Source organism: Camelina sativa, chromosome 16 (assembly GCF_030686135.1).
Source record: "Camelina sativa cultivar CO46 ecotype springtype chromosome 16, ASM3068613v1".
In the NCBI taxonomy this organism is placed as follows: Eukaryota; Viridiplantae; Streptophyta; class Magnoliopsida; order Brassicales; family Brassicaceae; genus Camelina; species Camelina sativa.
The window spans coordinates 1,896,613-1,920,469 of NC_141895.1; the positions used below are offsets into that span (position 1 = coordinate 1,896,613).

At 37.6% G+C, this 23,857-nt stretch overlaps 3 protein-coding genes and 3 pseudogenes across 3 annotated transcripts; 4 read left to right on the forward strand and 2 right to left on the reverse strand.

Annotated features, from left to right (window-relative positions):
• Positions 1–1,218: 1,218 nt before the first annotated feature.
• LOC147925030 (uncharacterized) lies at positions 1,219–4,539 on the forward strand. Its single transcript, XM_087490768.1, has one exon. It carries the CDS (start codon positions 1,219–1,221, stop codon positions 4,537–4,539), a length of 3,321 nt encoding a protein of 1,106 aa, XP_087346894.1.
• A 1,219-nt stretch (positions 4,540–5,758) lies between these two features.
• LOC104753245 (F-box/LRR-repeat protein At3g62440-like) lies at positions 5,759–7,293 on the reverse strand. The gene is made up of 5 exons (XM_087490769.1): positions 7,281–7,293; positions 6,733–6,863; positions 6,492–6,570; positions 6,060–6,363; positions 5,759–5,951 (listed from the first exon to the last, which is right to left on the reverse strand). Exons 1-5 carry the CDS (start codon positions 7,291–7,293, stop codon positions 5,759–5,761), a joined length of 720 nt encoding a protein of 239 aa, XP_087346895.1.
• Positions 7,294–13,621: 6,328 nt separating this feature from the next.
• Positions 13,622–17,729, forward strand: LOC104749338 (squamosa promoter-binding-like protein 12). Its single transcript, XM_010470939.3, has 10 exons — positions 13,622–14,624; positions 14,695–14,876; positions 14,954–15,432; positions 15,514–15,588; positions 15,673–15,780; positions 15,879–15,996; positions 16,083–16,218; positions 16,293–16,443; positions 16,530–17,084; positions 17,158–17,729. The coding sequence occupies exons 1-10, from the start codon at positions 14,137–14,139 to the stop codon at positions 17,578–17,580; spliced, it is 2,715 nt and encodes a 904-aa protein (XP_010469241.2). The 5' UTR covers positions 13,622–14,136; the 3' UTR covers positions 17,581–17,729.
• Positions 17,730–17,999: 270 nt separating this feature from the next.
• LOC104749339 (SKP1-like protein 5 pseudogene) lies at positions 18,000–18,840 on the forward strand (annotated as a pseudogene).
• A 1,106-nt stretch (positions 18,841–19,946) lies between these two features.
• LOC109129597 (SKP1-like protein 13 pseudogene) lies at positions 19,947–20,389 on the forward strand (annotated as a pseudogene).
• Positions 20,390–20,977: 588 nt separating this feature from the next.
• LOC104749340 (QWRF motif-containing protein 6 pseudogene) lies at positions 20,978–21,999 on the reverse strand (annotated as a pseudogene).
• Positions 22,000–23,857: the final 1,858 nt, after the last annotated feature.

A 23,857-nucleotide genomic window follows, 5' to 3' on the forward strand; every position in this document is an offset into this window, starting at 1 on the left:
TCCATCTTGTTTATGGTAGTATAAAAGAGTACCGAAAAAACTGTGTTCTATTTTGTTCTGAAATGCATACTTTGGATGGGGAGATGAGGAGTTAGTTTGCTTTCTGTCTTTTGATCTTTACAGGAATGATGGCATTGAAAATAGATACAGCATTTTGATAAGGTTTGTTAGTCAGGAATCTACTGATACATTCTACCAACATTTTAGAGGGAAACAATTCAATTCTCTGGAGTCAACCTATGTCAGATGTATATTATTTACGTTGAATATGAAATTAACTATATCTTTGTGATTTGATTACCTGCTGCCAACTCTGTGCAGGAAGATGTACTGTTGGTGGTTCACGATAAGCAGGATATACCTCACTCTTCCCCTTTGGCTACGAGTGAGACTATACTCTCTGCCCCGTCTTTGGAGAATGGCTCTACTTCGGCTATAGTTGTGATTCAGAGTGATCAATCTAATGCTACTGCTTTACCAAGTTCAGTGGGGGAGAAGGAGACTGAAGTCTGGATCACTCCTAAACCAAGTCGTACTAGTCCGTCTAAAGGACATGATAGGCAGGGTCGGGGGGAGATTTCACTGCTGAAAAATTCCTATGGGGTTTTGGGGACGGAGGAAGCACTTGGTGAGGATTTGGAGGATTCTCAAGAGGAGGGTTCTAGTCTGGTTGTAGAGGAAGGGCGTCAACCTCCTTTGGAGGATTCAGCTACTCGTCAAACTGGGACTGCTATAAACCGCGGCTCTCAGACGGAAGTTCCTGTGAGGACATATTTGCTTCGAGGTAATAAAACAGTAAAGAAGGATCGTTCAAATCTTCCTGCTCAGTCTGTTAGGGATCTCCCTAGAGATCAGAGTAAGAAGCCTCCTTTAAAACATTAAATGTCTGGTTTATGTTGGAATGTCCGGGGTCTAAATAAATCTTCTAAGCATTCCATCATAAAACAGTGGGTGGAGGGGAATCAATTTCAGTTTGGTTGTTTGCTGGAGACCAGGGTCAGAGAGGGCAAGGCTCAGCGGTTGGGGAGTTTTTTGTTTCCTGGCTGATCTGTTTTAACAAATTATGAACATAATCGTCGAGGACGTATTTGGGTTGTTTGGAAGGATGATGTGCGGGTGGATCCTTTCTTTAAGAGTGAGCAGTTAATTACTGTCTCGGTGAAGCTTGGAGCTCAGAAAGAGGAGTTCTTCTGCTCCTTTGTCTATGCATTACATACTATGGAGGCTCGTAAAGCATTATGGCAGGAGATTCGTGATCACCATGATTCCCCTCTCTTTCGTAATAAACCGTGGATCTTATGTGGAGGCTTTAACGAGACGTTGGATATGGCGGAGCATTCTTGGGTCGATGTTAATCCGATCATCTCGGGGGGTATGCGAGACTTTCAAAATGTGGTGAACTATTGTGCTCTCTCTGATCCGGTGTACCATGGTCCTCTTTTTACGTGGTGCAATAAGAGGGATGGTGATCTGATCCTTAAAAAGCTGGATCGTGTTTTGGTCAATGATACTTGGACAAGACTGAATCCGCAGGCGTATAGTGTCTTCGCGAGTGGCGGAGTGTCTAATCACTTGAATTATAGGATAATGGTCACCGGGGGAAGTGCTAATTCTGGTCGCAGGCGTATGCCATTTAAGTTTGTTAACTTAATGACGAGTATGGAGGAATTCTTACCCTTGGTTGATACCTATTGGCAGGATACACAACCGTTATTTCTGTCAACCTCTTCTTTGTTTCGATTCTCTAAGAAGCTTAAAGGCTTAAAGCCAAGGCTCCGGAGCTTGGCAAAACGTCGTCTGGGTGATTTGATTATCAAAACAAAAGCGGCTTATGAGACTCTGTGTCAAAAACAGCAGGCAAATTTGGCTGATCCTTCGCTGTTGGCAATGGAGGAGGAGAATGTTGCATATAAGAGATGGGATTTCTTAGCTGGTTTAGAAGAAAAATATCTTAAACAGAAGGCTAAGTTACACTGGCTGCGAGTGGGAGATAGGAACAATAAGATCTTTCATAAAGCTGTAACGGTACGAGCAGCTCTGAATTCTATTAAAGAGATTCACTGCCCAAATGGTCGAGTAGTTGACACGGAGGGGGATATCAAAGTCGAGGCTGAACGACATTTTAGAGAGTTTCTGCAGACCATTCCTATTGATTTTGAGGGGACTTCAGTGGCAGAGATGGAACTCTTGATGCCTTATCGCTGTTCTGCGGTTGAGCAACATGCTTTGGTACGACCTGTTTTGGGAGAGGAAATCAAGAATGTGCTTTTTTCCATGCCAAATGATAAGTCTCCAGGTCCAGATGGGTTTACTTCTGAGTTCTATAAGGCAGCTTGGCCAGTTCTTGGTATGGAGTTTGTGTTAGCAGTGCAATCTTTCTTTGCTAATGGTTTCTTGCCTAAGGGTATTAATTCTACGATTCTTGCATTAATTCCCAAAAAGGTGGCTGCACGGGAGATGAGAGATTATAGACCTATTTCATGTTGTAATGTTCTTTACAAAGTTATCTCAAAGATAATTGCAAACAGATTGAAACGGGTGTTGCCAAAGTTCGTATCCAGTAATCAGTTTGCCTTTGTGCAAGATCGGTTATTGATAGAAAATGTTCTGTTGGCCACTGAAATTGTCAAGGATTACCATAAGGATTCTCTGTCTGGACGTTGTGCTATCAAGATAGATATTTCCAAGGCCTTGGACTCGGTTCAATGGTCCTTTCTCTCTAAAGTGCTCTCTGCAATGCAATTCCCTCCTACGTTTGTTCATTGGATCATGCTATGCGTTACCACTGCCTCGTTCTCTGTACAGGTTAATGGGGAGCTCGCAGGTTTTTTTCGAAGCTCTAGGGGTCTTCGACAAGGTTGTTCTTTGTCCCCCTATTTGTTTGTGGTCTGTATGGATGTCCTTTCAAAATTGCTTGACAAGGCAGCGGGGGAGCGGTTATTTGGGTTTCACCCCAGGTGTCGGAACTTAGGCCTCACCCATTTAAGTTTTGCGGATGATCTGATGGTTCTTTCTGATGGTCAGGCGCGTTCCATTGATGGTATTATTGCTGTTTTTACTCAGTTTGCGAAGATCTCCGGACTCACCATTAGCATGGGGAAGTCCACTCTGTATTTAGCGGGTGATGTCTCTCAAGCTCCTCAGACTTATCCATTTACGCTTGGTTCTCTCCCTGTGAGATACTTGGGCCTCCCTTTGGTTACCAAATGTCTTAGTCTTGGTGATTGCTCGCCATTATTGGAGCAGATAAAAAAGAGAATTAGCTCTTGGTCTGTATGTTCCCTCTCTTTTGCGGGTAGATTCGAATTGATCTCCTCTGTTCTGTGGAGTGTTTGCAACTTCTGGATGGCTGCTTATAGGTTACCATGTGCATGTATTAAAGCTATTAACTCCCTTTGTTCTGCTTTCCTCTGGTCGGGGACGGAGTTGAATAGTCGTAAAGCTAAGGTTGCCTGGGAAGATGTGTGTAAACCAAAGACTGAAGGTGGACTTGGTTTGCGGTCTCTACAGGAGGCAAATAAGGTGTGTTGCATGAAGCTGATATGGCGGATAGTCTCTCATGGGAATTCCCTATGGGTGAGATGGGTCCATGAGAATTTATTAAAACAGGCCTCCTTTTGGTCTATGAAACCTTCGACAACTGTAGGGTCGTGGATCTGGACTAAGCTCCTAAAATATCGTGCGGTGGCTCAAACGTTTTGTAAGGTTGAAGTTGGCAATGGTGAGCTTGCCTCTTTTTGGTTTGATCGTTGGTCGAGCATGGGAACGTTTTCGGAAGTCTTGGGTGATCGAGGGGTTATGGATATGGGGATCAGTTGGCGTAGCTCTGTTGCCGAGGCGTGGGCACGACGTCGCAGACGTCACAGGGCTGATCACTTAAATGCTATTGAGAATGCTCTGGCTTTGCAATGGCAACATCGACAACAATGTGAGGATCGGATTCTATGGAGAGGAAAAAACGATGTGTACCGACCAAAGTTCTCCACTCGAGACACTTGGAATCGTATTCGTGTTACGGGTACCACGGTGGCATGGCATAAGGGAATCTGGTTTCGACATGCCACACCAAAGTTCTCTTTCTGTGTGTGGTTAGCTGCCCTGGATAGACTTTCGACTGGTGCTCGCATGGTTGCTTGGAATGGATATGCGGCAGGAACCTGTGTACTATGTCAGCTCGCTCTAGAGACTCGAGACCATCTCTTCTTTGCTTGTGGTTTTGTCTCTACTGTGTGGGAACCTCTTGCTAAAGGGTTGCTGCAAGTAAGCTACTCAACAGATTGGTCTACTATCCTAAACCACTTATCCAACTCTCAGCTCCCTCTGGTGATCGGGTTTCTCAGCAGGTATGTATTCCAGGTTGTGGTTTACACAATATGGAGGGAACGTAATGGTCGACGGCATGGGGACAAACCTAACACTACTGCACAACTCATTGAGTGGATAGATCGCCAAGTCAAGGATCAGATCCTTGATGTTGATCTGTTGGGGGATCGGTCTTATGATGAAGCGTTTCAAATATGGCTACAGGCTAGACTATAGTTGTAGGAGAGGCTGACTAAGTATATGGCTTTCAGCTAAGATAATTTTTCAAAACATGTTGCACAAGTTGTAAAACAGTGTATTTTTCTTTGAATATAATTTAACATTAGATTCAAAAAATATATATATATATATATTCCTGTTTCAGAGAGATTGGACCAAGACACTGGTGGGTGGTGGCATTTTTACAACCATGTGCAAATTCTTCTTGTCCAGTAGTAAGGCTCTTTTAGCATTTGCAGGAAAAGAACCAGGGGGAGGGCCGGGATCTGCTTCATCTTTGTCCTTGTCCTCTGGAGTGTTGTTCTTTGGTAGAGATACAGGTTTCTGAACAGTTGGCTGTCTCCACTTATTCCAGGTGAGGCAGTAAAGAGGATGGTTTGGGGATGGTCTGGGTAATTTGGAGTCGTGTAACGGTGTAGGCGGAATCTCCCCACATAGGGGTGGAGATAGAGAAGCCAGCGAGTGTGCTGGTTGCCCAAAACATCACGTACAAGACCTCGCTGGCTTCTCTACCCCCAGCCCTATGTGGGGAGATTCGGCCTACACCGTAGCACGGCTCCATATTACCCAGACCATCCTCTTTACTGCCTCACCTATTTCTGGAATAAGTGGAGACAGCCAACTGTTCAGAAACATGTATCTCTATTAAAGAACAACACTCCAGAGGACAAAGATGACACCAAAGCAGATCCCGGCGCGCCCCCTGGTTCATTTCCTACCTCAGCTTTTTATGGTCGTAGCAAACTGTAAGTGAGAAGAAAACAGACGACCCATGCCACTGAAGTCCAGTCTCTCCTCAAAGCTTTCAATAACTTTCTGGATAGCATTACCAAGTTTGTTGCTACTCTTTTTCACTGTCATTAGACTTGCTGTGATGTGATGTCTCATCTTTTCTTCTTTTCACTGCAGCACTATGGAAGATGATAAACTGACTAGCGCTGAGGCTCTCTGGATTGCGCTTCAGAAGCAAATTTCAGGGAATTAGGATTGCTGGGACTGGTTTCTCTTGAAGAGACTAGGAAACAGGTCTCTCCTCTTCTCTTCACTCCTCTATTAATTCTCACTTCTTTGTACGTATATTTCGCCAAAATACTCTCTGCTAGCTTCTTATTGTTTTTCTTCTTTGTTAAATCCCCACTGGGAAAAGATTATGCTACATCTGTTAACGTTTTTTAGAATCTAAACAATCTTGCAACTCTGCGATTGGATGCTCTTGTCACTTAATCATTCTGTCCCCTCTAGGTAGTTTCCAGAACTCTTCGTATTCCCTTTTTCCATCGGTTATTATTGCCAATAGGTTTCTAATACCCAGTTGTTTGGTGGTTTCTGGAGGAGTTAAAGCAGAGGTTGCTGTCGGAGCTACTCTTTCTTCTCTACCCGAAACCTCGCTGAACACCGGAAGACCATCTCTACAGTAAGAATAAATCACAGCTCAATAATATTCCAAGGTTTTTTCAAAACGAAAACGAAAACGAAAGAAAGAAACTGGCCAACTCACATCAACCGAAGCGGGAGACAGATGAAGGATCTCAACATTTCTTATCCCTGTAACAAGATTCGTCACATCCCGCCTCTTGACATTACCTGCCTCATAAAGATCCAGCTTAGCTTCGACTAGGGAATCCAAATTAACTTGCATATACTCAGCCAAGGCACAATCTGAGTACTCAAGGTAGACAAGATTCTGTAGGTCAAATGACATAGAGGTAGCATCATAAACATCAATTGGAGAATCGTAGTAAACTGATAGTCGCTTGAGGGTTGGACTCGAGATGGGCTCAGGCATTCCTGTAAATTCCTTGTGACGGACACACCCTTTTCCTGAATATAATCAAGAATAAAGATCACACAATGTACCTCCTCTATAGTCACATCATCACGAAGAAAACAAAGAAGGGCATTTTACCTTCCTCGTCAATCCCTCCTCGAACATTAAGTAGGGGGAAAACGCTTGAAATAAAGCGTGCTGGAGAGAAGCTGAACCATTGCAGGACAACTCATCTGCCTGTGATGCTGATGTTGATAGATCTGCAGGACACCAAACACAGAGAATAAGATCTTACATAACTCTTTTTTATCTTTGAAAAAAAAAATCTGATATAAGCAAAGGATGAAAGGTAATTGATCAAAAGAGCAAAGGAAACCTCACCAAGTGTCAGTGATAACAGTGGAAACCTAAAAGATTTATACCTCGGACAGTTGTAATAGAGTGGCAAGAACGACGATCCAATCTTTGAACTTGACAGAACACATCTGGGCCAATAGAAACTCCGCATCTAACCGTTTCTGTAGCTCACTCATTTGGAGCTGAGGACATGTATCTGAGGTAAGATAAAGTTTCTCAAACAATGCAGAGACTTCTATAGTCTAGGGATCTACGTGCTTGGTTTTCACATTGTTTCAAACAGCAGAAAAAGAAAAGAGTTTTAAACATCAAAGAGACCACAACGGAGTTAATTTCTAGGAATGCAAATTTTTTACCAAACATCAAGTAACTGGCATGACTTTAAAGTATGCTCTTTACAGAATTAAGCAACATGAGGACTTTGCTCTTTGAACAAAGACCTGCAATTGCATCCTGATCAGAGTCGTGTTAATCAAATAAAATGGATCAGAAGGCAATTGTATGACTCTAGTAAATAAACTTTCTTAAAACCAGAAAGACCAAAATGGACACGAAAAGAGTCAATAGATATAAACTTTACATGCGAGTAATAGTATGCGACAGCCATATTTACCTGTAATAGCCATAATGCACAGTACTGACACCTACCAGTTTGGAAATCACCTACAACATTTATATACTTAGTGTCCGATTCGAAACATAGTCTAACAGATTTCTATAGAGTTCTATGATAGAGACATCAAGAACCTGGGATATGCATGTTTTGAAAAGAAAAAAAATTGTGTTTAGTGGTGAATAATTTTTTTTTTGCTTTAGGCATCCAATTAATTTGCGCCGGCCCTGGTAACTCTATATATTTAAAATGATATTTCAATCAGTTTGTTAATTTCCAACCTTTAGTTTCAGTATAATTGTCATACGTTATTACGTTGCAGTACAATTTTGTCAAAAAAGTTGTATTTGTCAAAATATATATAAGAGTAAAGAGGTACACAACTAAAGATCTTCATTAGTATATATTTATCTAATCAGAGCCGTTAGTTTTGTCACGTAGCTCCTGATCAGTCTGATCAAGTTTTGGATCGAACATACATATATAAGCATCTATAGATTTTGTTCCGGTTTAGCTTGGTTTACTCTAAATGTTCAACAAACATTTCGAATGCTATATAGTATATATGTATGTATATATATATATATTATTTTTTTTAATCCATTTTATATATGTCTTCATACTCTAATGACTAAACGATGTCGATGTGTCTAATAAACTGGTTTTTATATACTTGTCTTTAGTAAACTAATTTATATATACTTATATAACTAGTAAATGTGTCTTCGATTTTATAGCTATAGCATGTTATCTTGACTCCAATGGTGTGGGATCAATTATCTGTGTGTGGTGGTGTTCTGAATTCTGATATATATGTGTGGAGAACTATTCTATAGAACTAGAACACAAGAACTTCAAAGAATTAAGAACACAAACTAAAAGAATTACTCTCTTTTATTAACCTTTAGGAAAATCACTCAAAACCAAAAGCTCTCTCTTGTTCTCTCTTAAACTCATAAGTTATGCAACACCCTTGCATCTTCTTATATAGTAAAGACCTTAAACAAAACTTCCTAATTCAAATTGGAAAACTAACTTATTAAATAACTCCTAAATCTCAAATATGTATATTAAGCTTTTCTCCTAAATATACTTGTCTTTGTCCTCAAGCTATGTCAAGCTTATTCAACATATTCCTCATTATCTATTAAATACATTATTTTATTCATGTTTATGTATCATCATAATATAATACGAGAGCCCCAATCTGAAATCTTTAATTTGTTGTGGCATTTGCTGATCAAATAATTTAGTAGTAATAATGGCGCTGCAGATTCAATTTTGTAACGAATTATATCTTTAACATAAAGTTAAATTTCATTTGTATTATGACAATCACAATGATTTAGGGTTTATGATTGCTCGATTAATAATAATCTATCAATGATTTAGTGTAAAAGCTCTATAAATATCTCTAAATGATTGACGGCGCTTATGACATCAAAGAATTGTATATTTCCATCTTATTGTTATGTCAACTTTTCTTTTTCTTGTTTTTCAGTTTTGTTATGTTAACTTTTTCCATGATGAAGTTAATTTTGATCGCCAGAATGTGGAGACAAGGCAATTAGAACTATACTCTACGCTCAATTTATACAAAGTAAATCTTGTTAAAAAGACACTAGAAAAAAGGTTAGAGAGAACAAGTTTTTTAGGTGTGTTGAAGAACGAAACAATATGGTTTTTAGTACGTTCGGAATTGTCAGCTTAGTTTTTATAGGAGTTTGTCCTATCATACTCATCGTGATTGTTCTAATGAGTAAGTTTCTTATCATCAACCAAACACGGGTTGAACCCACCAGTTCCAATGCATAACTTTTATCATGTAATCAAGTAGATCAGTTATTTTAGCATGTACGGAGCCTATATAACAAACATATCAATATATTTATTTCGCTATTTAAAGAATTATTTATTTTCTTTTATATTTTATGAAATTGTAATCCTCTTTATTATCCTACTATATTAATTGGGAAGTACACATATAAAACTAACCTTAAAATGTGTAAAAAAATTACATTCAATTGTCATTAGAAAAATTTAATTAAGATAAATTAATTAATTAAATAAATATAACTAGTTAAAAAACGAAAATAGTAGACACGTCAAATAAAATAAATAGTAGAAATGTTAAAAAAAAATCTATTAGAACCAAAACTAATTTGTACTAAAAAAAAAATTAACAGATAAGATTTAGTTGCTCTTTTTTACATGTTAGTTATATTTTTCTACTTATTTCACAATTATAGCAAAGATTTAGTTCAATAGACAAAGGTTTAAACAATTTTATTCATTACATGTAAATGTTTTATTGACAGGTTTTCAATGAATATTTTTAAATACAAAAATTATAATATAAGCAATAAATATTTAACCACAAACAGTTATAAATAACACAATAACAAAATAAATTATTATAAATTTTCATCAAAAAAAAGTTCAGCCCGCGGTTTTGCCGCGGAAGAATACCTAGTTCATATTTAAATGATATTGCAATAAATATCTCAACATTTTGTTTCTCCATTCGCTTGCCAATAAAAGTTGTATTTAAATGATTTTACCAGTGACCGATAATGGTGCCTTGGCTTGTTCAAATCGCTTCAGGATATCTTAGATTTAGCTTACTTAACATTCTCATATGTCTTATATCTAATCCCTTCTTTCGGTGGGTGCATTGTATCTGAAAAAAATTAGAAAAAAAAAATTATATTATCAACTATTTGAGTAATTAAACATGAGGGGTGTCATATTTAAAAAAAAAAAAACTAAAGTCTCACGTTGCTGCAGTGAGAGACAGACTATTTGTATAATTGTGAATAGAAAACGTACTAATTTGCTTATTACTTTCCAAAAACGTACTAAAAACACAAATACCTCTTTTTTGAATGTGATTTATGACTACAACTGAAACAGCTTGAAGCCTTGAACTATATCCGAAGTTATTTCAGTTTGGTTTGATTTGGTTTGGTTTAATTAAAATGTCAACCAATTAGTATGAGTAATTTAAACTCGACACAACAAACTGTGTCGTTTCTTGAAGGATAAGTAGAATAGAAGAATTTAAACGAAATCCCAAATTTCCTAATTCCTAAAGCTCAGAATTACCTTGGGGATTAAATGATCAACGATCTTCTCTCTTACAAGTGCTCACGTTCTTTCACCACATTCATGTATTTAGTTTCTATACCTAATCATTGACACATCATCATCGTTACTTGTCATTTTGGAAAGTTGCTCTTCTCTAATCTATGTTCTTAATTTATGGATCATCTATGGTTTAACACGATCAGGAAAATTTGAGTCTCCCTATATAAGTTTTCACTCTTTTTTGTGTTGGTGTATATTGTGGTTAATCTAGCAAAGAGAGACTTGTTGATCCGGAATGAACTCTTGCAGCTGTGACTTCAGACCCTGCATTGCAAATAAAAAAATAACACCACAAGCAGCACTTCCAGAACTAATACTAAGAAGGGAGAAAAACAAATTATTTGTAGTGGTAATCAAATAATTTTGGTACGTACGTTATAATGGGTCAGTGGCATTAAATTTTGTAACGATAATTAATATATTCTCGAACACTAGCTACGTACTCCACAAATAATATATTCTCCACTGATCATCTATATTATTATTTTTTGAAGTACATTTTGGTTTATGTCCTTCAAGTTTTATTTATTTAATATATTTTATTTACAACATTAATCCCTGACAAATTTTCTAAAATAACATTTCGTAGAAACTCAATTAATGGAACTATTTAAATCTACCTAATTTGATATGTTTATTGCCATAAATAGCTGGGCAACATCTATGCATTTCGATTTTTCCATAAACATCTACACAATAAATTTTTAATCCCATAAAAATCTTCAAACATATTTTAATAGATCTTTAGAGAAAAAATCTGTTATTTTTCCTAAATTATCTCGGCTTAATTAATAGTTTCCATTTAATATTTTATACATTTATTGAAGAAATATACATAATATTAGATTAAAATCGAGAATAGAAACAATTAATTTTTATATACATTAAACACATAAAATAACTATTAATTCTCACATATATCTATATTATTTTACATAAAAAACACAATCAATTGGTGTACCGCGGGTCAAAACTTAGATAGCATAGTAACATCTATATTAAAAACAAAAAAAAACTTAACCATTTTATTTAAAATCATAAATGAACATTAAAATCGTCCCATAAATTCAATAAATAGTTATAGGTATATAATTTAAAAATTAATAAATAACAAACAAATATAATCTACGTATTTTAAATATTTAAAATTAAAAATTATAGTCCCGCGGTATACAGCGGGTTAAATCCTAGTATACTCTCTTTTTTTTACCACCTAATGCAACAAGATTTGATAAAAACTGGAAAACTACCATTTCTTTTGACGTTTGATTTAGGAAAGTAGACAGTAAAAACCCTATTCTGGATTATATACGGGAAGTATTAATATTTAGTATATATATACATACGGCATTCAAGTATTGATAGGCGGTGTATTGCTAGCACATTAAATTTGTATCTTATTGTGTTATGTAAACTTTTCTCTTTTTGTATTTCAGTATTTGATTTCTTACTATATTATATTTTAACTTTGATTCCCCAAGTGGTAGAGAGAAGGCAATTAGGAGATATATATATATATTCCTCGCTCTTATGAGATTAATATATAAACTAACTTTTTGTCGACTAGGAACTTTTTTTGTTTAACAAAAAGAACAAGTTTTGGTGAGGGTGGAGAAACAATATGGATCATTCGAGTTTTCTGCGTGTACTCTATATCTCTGGAGTATTCGGTGTTGCCACGGTCGTCTTTGTTTTACTTTATGTGTGGAATGTTTGTACCGCCGACCGAACACCCGTCGCACCCACTTCTAATGCGTAATGTCATTGTAACTCTATATATTTAAAATGATATTTCAATCGTTTTAATTTGTTAATTTCCTACCTTTAGTTTCAGTATTATTGACATACGTTATTACGTTGCAATACAATTTTGTCACAAAAGTTGTATTTGTCAAAATATAAGAGTGTGTGTTTTCACACTCACATGCAAAACCCCAGTCGAGAGGTAAACAACTAAAGATCTTCATTAGTATATATATTTATCTAACCAGAGCCGTTAATTTTGTCACGTAGCTCCTCAGTCTGATCAAGTTTTGGATCGAACATACATATATATATATATAAGCCTCCTATAGATTTTGTTCCGGTTTAGCTTGGTTTACTCTAAATGTGGAGAACTCTTCCTCATTATCTATTGAATACATTGGTTTAAACATGTTTATGAATCATCATAATACGAGCTGAGAGCCCCAATTTGAAATCTTTAATTTTTTGTGGCATTTGCTGATTAAATAATTTTGGTACGTACGTAACAATGGCGCTGCGGGCATTCAATTATGAAACGAGTTACATCTTTAACATAAAATCAAATTTCATTTGTATTCTGACAATCACAATAATTTAGGGTTTATGATTGCTCGATTAATAATATAATCTATCAATGATTTAGTGTAAAAGCTCTATAAATTATCTCTAAATAATTGACGGCGCCTATGACATCAAAGAATTGTATATTTCCATCTTATTGTTATGCCAACTTTTCTTTTTCTTGTTTTTCAGTTTTGTTATATTAACTTTTCCCATGAAGTTAATTTTAATCGCCAGAATGTGGAGACAAGGCAATTAGAACTTTGTATATATATACTCTACTGCTCAATTTATACAATGTAATAAATCTTGTTAAAAAGGCACAAGAAAAAGGCAACTTTTCTTTATAAAAATGAAATTTATACACAAGAAAAAAGGCAATTTATACAAAAGGCAACTTTTCTTTTTTCTTGTGTCTTTTTAACTAAAATGTCAACCTTTAATCAACCGATCGATTGGATTAATAATACCAGGAAATACGAAAACGACAAAAACTCTTGTCGTTTCATCACGGATAAGGTTAGAGAGAACAACAAGTTTTAGGTGTGTTGAAGAACAAAACAATATGGTTTTTAGTTAGTACGTTCGGAATTGTCAGCTTTGTTTTTATAGGAGTTTTTGCTATATCATACTCATCTTGATTGTAAGTTTCTTGTCATCAACCAAACACGGGTTGAACCCACACTAGTTCCAATGGGTAACGTTTTATCATGTAATCAACTACATAGATCAATTATTTTAGTATGTACGGAACCTATACAACAAGCATATATCAATGTAGTTATTTCGCTATTTAAAGAACTATTTATTTTCTTTCAGATTTTATGAAATTGTAACCCTCTTTATTATTCATATTTAAATGATATTGCAATAATTTTTCATACGTTGATGATGATATCTCAACATTCTACATATCTTAAAAATGATTCGCGGTGCCCATCACATAACAGAATTGTATCTTATTCTTATTAATTAAAACACTCTAATCAAATAAAAATAAAAATAAAAATAAAAATGTTTCTTCGTCCTCATCAGTATCGCTCTCTCTCTCTCTCTCTCTCTCGTCGTAACGAAGATGCTTTTTTAAAATAGTACTTCCCACATATTCAATACCACCATATAAGTCCATAGAAGTAAAAACATATCCTTCCAACGCTACAAGAAAAAACGCTTCTTCTTCTCCATCATCATTTATCTCCGTCACTTTCATATTCCTTTACCGTTACCGCCTCAAGTCTCTCCGGTCCGGTGACCGTTCTTGCTTTTGTCTGATGGTTCCCTTTTTTGTTGAGTTAGTTATATACAAAGCAATGTCACCTATTGTTCGAGCTCCTCATTCGATCCATATGAATTGGGTTTTGTTTTTGATTTTTCCAATTTTTTCTCAATTTGGGGTTTTGTGATGGAAGCTAGAAGAACTCAAGGTGGAGAAGAAGAAGGTCACAGTTTATATGGGTTTAGTGGTAAAACGAGTGTTGCAGAGTGGGATTTGAATGATTGGAAATGGGATGGTCATCTCTTCGTAGCCAGACAGTTGAATCACGGCTCATCCAACACCTCCTCGGCGTGCTCTGATGAAGCAACTGTTGTTGATATCATGGACAATATGAATAAAAGAAGAGCTGTTACTGTGATACCAATGGATGATGATGATGCTCCTAAGCTTACTTTGAATCTTGGTGGTTGTGGTAGTGGTAATTTTGCCAAAAAGACTAAACTTGGAGGAGGATTACAGACTCGAGCCATTTCTTGTCAGGTAGAGAATTGTGGAGCTGATTTAACCAAGGCTAAGGATTACCATAGACGTCATAAGGTTTGTGAGATGCATTCTAAAGCTACTAGTGCACTTGTTGGCGGTATTATGCAGCGGTTTTGTCAGCAATGTAGCAGGTATGGGTTTAGAAAAAGGATTCAACTTTAGTACTATTGGGTCTTCTTATGTCTCGGTCTCCCTTGTCAGGTTTCATGTGCTTGAAGAGTTTGATGAAGGAAAGAGAAGTTGTCGTAGACGTTTGGCTGGGCATAATAAGCGTAGGAGGAAAGCAAATCCTGATACTTTAGGCGATGGGACTCCTACAAGTGATGGTCAAACTAGCAACTATTTGTTGATTACTCTCTTGAAGATACTCTCCAATATACATTGTAAGTTGTTCATGAAAGTTTCATTTGGACATTTAGTCTTAAAAGCGCTTTATTCAGTTCTGTGTTCGGTTTTGCAGTGAATCAATCGGACCAAACGGGTGATCAGTTACTCTCTCATCTTTTAAAGAGCCTTGTAAGCCAACCTGGTGAACATGTTGGGAAGGATTTAGTTGGGCTTATGCAGGGTGGAGGAGGACTTGAAGCTTCTCAAGCTTTGCTTTCACTCGAGCAAGCTCCTCGAGAAGATATAAAGCATCATTCAGTAAATGTGCTTGAAACGCCTTTGCAAGAAGTGTATGTTAATGGTTCTCAAGAAAGAGCTGTCTTGGATAAGTCCCAAAAGCAAGTCAAAATGAATGCTTTTGATTTGAATGATGTATACATAGACTCGGATGATACTACAGATATAGAGAGATCATCACCTCCTCCCACAAATCCAGCAACCAGTTCTCTTGATTATCACCAAGACTCGCGTCAGTCTAGTCCACCTCAGACTAGTAGGAACTCAGATTCAGCTTCTGACCAATCACCTTCAAGTTCCAGTAGAGATGCTCCGGTACAAATCTCACCTTTCATCCATTCATTTTTGCTTGCTTATAATTCACTGTAACATTTCTTGTTTTGGTTGCATATTTAGAGCCGTACCGATAGGATTGTGTTCAAACTATTTGGGAAAGTGCCGAATGATTTTCCAGTTGCCTTACGAGGACAGGTAAATATAATTTCTGCAGTTTGTTGTGATTTTGAAAGTGACACTGTACTGTACGCTGTTGTGTTCTAATATTTTAATTTTCAGATCCTTGACTGGTTAGCTCATACTCCAACTGACATGGAGAGCTACATTAGACCTGGTTGTATCGTTTTGACAGTTTATCTTCGTCAAGATGAAGCTTCTTGGGAAGAAGTAAGAATCATTTTCACAACTCTTTCTCTATTCTTTCCAGATTATCATCTGTCTCATAGAATCACTTCATGTTTCCTTTTTCTTTTTTTTTCTTGCAGCTTTGTTGTGATCTGAGTTTCAGCTTGAGGAGGCTTCTAGATCTTTCACATGATCCTCTATGGACTGATGGGTGGATTTATCTTAGGGTGCAAAACCAGTTTGCATTTGCGTTTAATGGTTAGTTTTTGAGAATCTTTGGGTCTATGTTATAGTGTCCATATGTTTTCTTGAGATCTGAGTATTCTTCTAATTTCGTGCTACAGGTCAGGTTGTTCTTGACACATCGTTACCTCTAAGAAGCCATGATAATAGCCAAATCATTACTGTTAGACCACTTGCGGTAACAAGGAAAGCTCAATTTACAGTAAAAGGCATCAATCTCCATCGACCTGGCACAAGGTATATATATTAACACTCTTCAAAGCTTGACCCCTCTCTATCTTTTCCTCTGATGTTAATCGCCAATTTTACAGGATACTTTGTGCTGTAGAAGGAACATACTTGGTTCAGGAAGAAACACAAGGAGTAACGGAAGAGAGTGATGATCTTAAGGAGCAAAATAAGCCTGATTCTGTCAAATTTTCGTGTGAGATTCCTATCGGAAGTGGTCGAGGTTTCATGGAAGTGAGTGTACTTTAAATTTTGTGCTCTGCTTTTACTCTTTGTTGCATTGAGATATAAAGGCAGCATTTTGCTTGGCAATAATCTAGATTGAAGACCAAGACGGGCTAAGCAGTAGTTTCTTCCCTTTCATAGTATCTGAGGACGAAGATGTTTGTTCTGAAATCCGAAGACTCGAAAGCACATTAGAGTTCACCGGAACTGATTCTGCAATGCAAGCAATGTATTTCATCCACGAAATTGGTTGGCTTCTTCACAAAAGTGAACTCAGTTCAAGACTTGCAGAATCAGATCATCTATTCCCTTTGATACGGTTTAAGTTTCTAATCGAGTTCTCGATGGACCGGGAATGGTGTGCTGTGATAAAAAAGCTATTGAATATACTCTTTGAAGAAGGAACGGTTGATCTATCCCCTGATGCTGCACTGTCAGAACTGTGTCTTCTTCACAGAGCCGTGAGGAAAAATTCAAAACTCATGGTTGAGATGCTTCTTAGATTCATTCCAAAGAAGACGAACCTGGCTTTATCCGGTTTGTTTAGACCTGATGCAGCTGGTCCGGCCGGTTTAACACCGCTTCACATTGCAGCTGGTAAAGACGGGTCAGAAGATGTGTTGGACGCTCTTACTGACGATCCCGGAATGGTAAAATTTGAATTTGATTTCCCTCGTTTTAACTTGTGTACGACACTCAGTTCTTCTTTCTTTTTTGGTTCAGATTGGTATTCAAGCGTGGAAGACTTCCCGGGACAATACAGGATTCACACCAGAAGACTACGCACGTTTACGAGGTCACTTCTCCTATATTCATCTCGTGCAACGGAAACTCAACCGGAAACCAACCGCCGAAGAACACGTGGTGGTCAACATTCCAGAGTCTTTCAACATTGACCACAAACAAGAAAAGAGGAGTCTAAAGGATTCATCAAGCTTGAAGATCAACCAATGTAAGCTCTGTGATCACAAACGTGTGTTTGTCACAAGACAACACAGTTCTGTTGCTTATAGGCCAGCAATGCTTTCCATGGTAGCGATAGCAGCAGTTTGCGTTTGTGTTGCTCTTTTGTTCAAGAGTTGCCCGGAAGTGCTATATGTCTTTCAGCCGTTCAGGTGGGAACTACTTGCATATGGAACAAGCTAGTAAAAAATCCTTCTATACATTGAAGAAGAAGAATCTTCTAAACCGAAGATGTGTTGTTGTAAAATCTACAAACGAGTGTATTTTTGTAAATTTTACTGGAATCTAGTATATTATTCATCTAATATTCATCTTTACAAGATTGTTTGTAATTTGTATGTAGCTTATATTGATGATGGCAAACCCCAAAGCACTCCAACTTCCATTTTTTTCCCCCTCTTTGACATTTTAAAATCCATTCTGATCAAGTTTAATAGACCCGGTTAAGAAAATGGGCGAACCCGGTTCAGCACCGTTTTTTGTGAAACTCATGTTGATCCCATGCACCGACTCTGACGATGAGAGGGCTTATAAATACAGAGACGCGCATAGCTTCAGAAGTTAGTTACTTCTCATTTCTCTTCAACCGCTCTCTCAATTCTTGATTCTTCTCTCATCATCATCAAACTGCTACCAGAGAAACCACCTCTTCCCCGTAACGATGTCGAAGAAGATGATGATCGAGTTGAAGAGCTCCGATGGTGATTCGTTTACGATCGACGAAGATGTCGCAACCCAATGGCAGACGCTAAAGAATATGGTTGAAGCCGATTGCGTCAGGACCACAATCCCGCTTCAGATCACAAGCAAGATCCTGAAGATAGTGATCGAGTACTGCGAGAAGCACAAGCACGTCGTCGTTTCTGATTCTTCGACCGTAGAAGAGAGCAAAGAAGATTTCAAGAAGTGGGACGCTGATTTCATGAAGACGATTGAACATTCTATCCTCTTTGATGTGATGATGGCTGCGAATTATCTCAACATCCAAAGCCTTCTTGATCTCACATGTCAAACTGTCGCCGATTTGCTCTCAGCAGGCAAGACTCCAGAAGAGCTTCGCGCACAGTTCAACATCGAGAAGGATTTAACAGATGAGGAAGAAGCTGAGATTCGCTGGGAGAACCAATGGGCTTTCGAATGAGAGTTGATTGATATCAAAAGTTCTTGATCGATGTACCTGGTGACTTCTTTTAGTGTGTGCGTTCTCAGTTTTATTCATGCAACGTAGATGATGACTTCGTCTATGTCTCTCTTCTTTAGTGTGTGCGTTTTCAGTTTTATTCATGCAATGTAGATGATGATGACTTCGTCTATATCTCTCTTCTTTTAGTGTGTGCGTTTTCAGTTTTATTCATGCTAGATGATGATGACTTGGTCTATCTCTTCTGAGTGTGTTTCTTTTGGTTTCTTGATAGAGATGTAAACCAATCTTTTTTTCTTGCTCTAGAGATGATCTTTTGATGTATCCATATATGTAACCAATCTCAAGATCGATCCATGTTGTCAAACAGTCTTTTGTTCCTCTGAAGCAATTCTTGAATATAATATGTTGAAGTTTTTCTTACTGTAACTGGTGTTTTCTAATCCGAAACAGAGTTCATGACACTTCAATTTCAATATTCAGTTCGGTTATTTTGGTTTAAATGCTTGTATCATAATCAAACCGATGTAAATCTTGTCAGCATTGAACATTCGAAAATAGAACCGTGTGAAAAGTCATATTCTGTAAAATCACACAAAAACAGTTTCGTTATTCATCTCTTAAGAATATGATAAATCTGTGATACTTTAATTATCATCAAACTGATTCGGTGTATAACATACTCTATAATTATATAAGAACTCAAGTATCATCAAATTGACGCTCAAACAGAGGAATGTTCTCCCTGCAAATACTCTCTTGGTTACTTGGTTCCGGTTGTTTCAATAGCATGTAATGCTTATTATATGTGTAGGTGTTACTCATTACTGGAGGCATCTTGTTTAAGGTATTAATAAGGTTTAATGAAAAAGGTAATTTAAAAAAAAAAAAAAAAAAAAAAAAAAAAAAAAAAAAAACTCAAGTAACTTACTTTAAGATACTTAGATACAATGTGGTGGTTTCGATATATACAGAGCATATAAAGGAGTGATGATGATACGACGTGTAGTGCAATCAGATGTTGTTAAAATCGATTTTAATGTTTACCATTTTTTTTTTTTGTTATTCATTCACACTATACGTTTTAAAATCAGATGTTGTTAAAATCGATTTTAACTCTTTGTATTGTATCAAAGCCATTCAGTTTGACACGTGGATTCCTATCCGATTCCGGTCAAATTAATTTAACTTTAGACTCCGGTTTAGGCTTGGTTTACTTTTCAGGCTAAAATAATAATTTTCCATATTTCGAAAAGGAAGTAAAGAATTACACCGACTCACAATTAGGGTTCTCTATAAATAACACTTTCTAAGATCATCGCAACTCTCACAATTCTCATACATCACAAAAAAAAAAACCTTTCATTCGCCACCACAAGAAAAAAGAAAAAAGGAAAACGAAGGAACGATGTCGAAGAAGATTATGTTGAAGAGTTCCGATGGTGAGTTGTTTGAGATCGAGGAAGCAGTCGGAAGCCAGTCGCAGACGATAGCACATATGATTGAAGACGATTGCGTCGCTACTGAGATCCCTCTCGCAAACGTCAAAGGAACCATCCTCGCGATGGTGATCGAGTATTGCAAGAAGCACGCTGGTGCTGATGCTTCAACCGGCGAGGGCAAGGAGGAACTCAAGAAGTGGGACGCTGAGTTCTTGAAGACGATGGAACAACCCACTCTCTTTGATGTTATTTTGGCTGCTAATTACCTAAACATTAAAGACCTCCTTGATATTTCTTGCCAAGCTGTTGCTGACATGATCTCTGGTAAAACCGCAGAAGAGATTCGCGCAATTTTGGGCCACTCCGCAATCTTGTGCCAATGATTTTTCTCTACTAGTCACCCTTGTTAATTCTGACACCAAACTCTCTCTCCTTTGCCTGCAAAATATATCAACAAGGGAGTTACAAAAATTGATTCTTAATGCTACGTTTTATAAAATAAACAATCTTGAGACACGCTCAGACTGATACTAATTTCCTACTAACCATTGGCATATAGCTTCCAACATTTTGTGTAATGCCGTCAATAGTCTTGGAAGCAGCCACAAGTGAATCACCTAACTGTTTAGGATCAACCTGGTTTTTGGCAAGCAAACACTTAGTTGTATGTATATGCATGCAGATGATATACTTCCTAGTTGTTGACATTACTGAACAAAAGATGTGTATAATAATAATAATACCATGATATCTCCATCAAGTGGAAGCCGTAATGAAGCATTGGAAAAAGCTTGGATTGTTTGCGACAACGAAGTCGAATACTCTTGCTCAATAGCAGCCCATTGCTCCAAACATGGAGTCTATTTTAGAGTTTCCATATGGAAAAAGAAACATATTCTCATTAGTCTCATGTCGAAGTCAAATATTGTGAAAGCTAGCTAAAGGTATATCTATCTCTAATAAGCTTACTTGAGATTCTCTAATCGCAACAAGAGCTTTAATTCTCAATAAACGTTGTAGCTCTATTCGTTTCCTTTGCACAGAATCATGTAATTCTGATATCTTCGAACCAAAGGAATAGGGCATGCTCTTCAAGGTAAAACAAAAACACCATTAAAAAGTCTCAAACATGCTCAAAGAAGATATTAGCTTTTACTTACAGTAACTGACCTCAGTTTGAGCTTTTTGAGCATGAGTCTTCATTTGAGCATTGGCGTTGGCAAATCTCCATTGGAGGTAACGATTGTGGAGTAGTTTCAGAGAATGCACATCTTCCAACTGCTCTGAAGCCTTCCTCTGATTTTTCGAATCCCCTGGAGCCTTTGAATTTGGTGCCGCGGGAGGCAATGCTGGCAACCCTATCCGCGAAAACGAACTGCTCTCACGACCGGTACAGCTCGACAACGGTGAGCTCACAGTTCGGTTAAGAGAAGAAGTTACACAACTGTTGAAGACTCTAGGATGAATTGTTCTACAAGAAAGCGTTGGAAACTGATCAGAGCCGTTGAATTTAGATTTATCCTGACCGTTGATGACTCCATCTCTCTCATTAGATATGCCGCTTGATTGGAGAAGCATCGTCGCAGCGGAAGCGGTTAGAAATCTGTGTTGGCTAAGGCGTGACCTAGACGGCGGAGGAAGGATCGGCAGCGTAGGCGTTTCGAGGCGGTGAGAATTCTCCTTGAGCGGTTTCAGTTGGCTTTGTTTCGATGCTTTTCCGGTAAGAGAGAGTGTAAAAGGCGAGTCTAAGCTACGCGCCGCCGTCTCTGATGAGCGGTTCTCGTCTCCGTCCGACAATTTTAACTGACGTCTATGCCTTTGAGCAGAAACAGAGCGTTGGTGTAACTGGTGGTGTTTAGGAGAACTCGAAGTGGTAAAAAAGTGGAGATCGCCGGCGGAGGAAGAAGAAGTAACCGGAGACATGAATCTGGAACTAACTTCTCTAACTCTCGGCCGCCGCGTTGATATTGCCGGTGTTAGTGGCTGATTTTGCTTAGATCCGCTGGTTTTCGCCTCCATAACTTTTTTTTTTTTTATGTTTTTCTAAAAATCGCAAAATATTCCAGTGGCACGAGGTTGTGTCCAGCTTTTTTTTTTTTTTTTTTTTACAGAGTACAAGATTGGCTCAAATAAGCCAATACAAAGAAATATTGTTTACATAGCTAACTAGGTGCAAAACAGTGCGAACACGTCGCGTTAGATTATCCGCTTTACCATTCTGAGAGCGAGAGACATAGATTAGGGAGAAGGAGACAAACTTCTCTCTATCCGCCTGGATGTCCTCCAAATAGGGTGTAAAAGCTGGCCACTTAAAAGACGAAGACACCATCTTCACTAAGTTAGAACAGTCGATGAAGAAAACGACAGATTGATTATCCGCTCCAATCATGCATCGCATAGGCCAGATAAAGGCTTCAACCTCGGCATGAAGAGGAGAGAGACTGCAGCGAAAGTTGGCAGCACTCATGGTGGGGGCATCGTCCCAAAGCAACATGCAAAACCATCATCTTCCTGCAAAAAGATCTGTTACTTTCCACGAACCATCTAACATAACAAACATAACTTGAGATTGTGTCCAGCTTCGAATTTCGAAATTATGTGAAATGGGCCGTTAATATAAGAAGAAGAATAAAGAAGATACGTTACGGTTTATTTCATAACAATGAGCTGTTGGCTTTGGTCTCTTGTCTCTGTAACGGCTGATTAAATTACTGTAAGTGTCCATTAATATATGAGAAAATCAAGCTAAGGCCATAAGTTTGGGCCTAAAATATGTGAAAACTTTAAGAAGAAGAAGAAGAAGAAAGAAGATACGTTATTATACGGTCTCTTGTCTCTGTAAAGGCAGATTAATTACTGTAATTGTCCATTAATATATTAGAAAATCAAGCTAAGGCCACAAGTTTGGGCCAAATCTATTTAAATGGGCCTACTGTAAATTAGTCCATTTAGGATCCGGTTAAGGCTTGCTTGCTTGGTTAACAACTCCACTGAGAGCAAAATTTAAAATTTCATGTAAGAGAACCCTAATGTTTTTAGATTATCTATGGAGGGGGGGGGGGCATTACGAGTTACACTCTCTACTATCATTTGTCATGATGTCATCATCATCTTCATGTTTCTACGTAGAGATTTGAACCCTATTGTCTTTTGCCTAATAAAAAATGCGATCCAGACAATGCTAGATCCCTTGCAGTTTTTAGGGGAGATAGATTTTCGTTTCTAGAGCAAAACCATAAGACAAGGCATATAGAGATTTGGGTGACAAGAGAGAAGATTAAAATTGAGAATAGTGGAAAGGCCGTATAGTGGATCAACTTCATGAATGTGTCAGTTCCTGAATGGTCGAGTTTAAATGTCAGGTGCTACTATCCGCCAGTTTAAAAGTCAGGTGTGCTACTATCCGCCAAGGTCATCGGGTTTTACGTAAGAAGCTACTCCTCAAATGTATTCATTTTCTAAAGAATTATATTCATGCCTCCGTATTTGATGATTCTGCCTTCAATAAAAAGTAATATACAATTCTTTTTTTGGACATGATCGTCAATCGATAGCTGAGAGGAGTAACAAACAAATCTAAAGATTTGAGAACACAATGACAAAATTATTGATAAAAAACCTTTTAGAAGGTTACAATATTATTATTAAATCTAAACAAGAAAAAAAAAAAACATAATTGTTAAATGGCGAAACAACTATATCGCTGAGACATCATAAAAAGTGGAGTTCTCTCGTGTTTTGTTGCGGGCAGATCTAATACAACGACAAATCATGATAACAACGACAATCACAAAGACCAAACCTACGGAAGATGCGATTATCATCGGAAGACCCAACCCCATTTTTAACTCGCTCTTTCTAACTTTTTCTTGTCTCT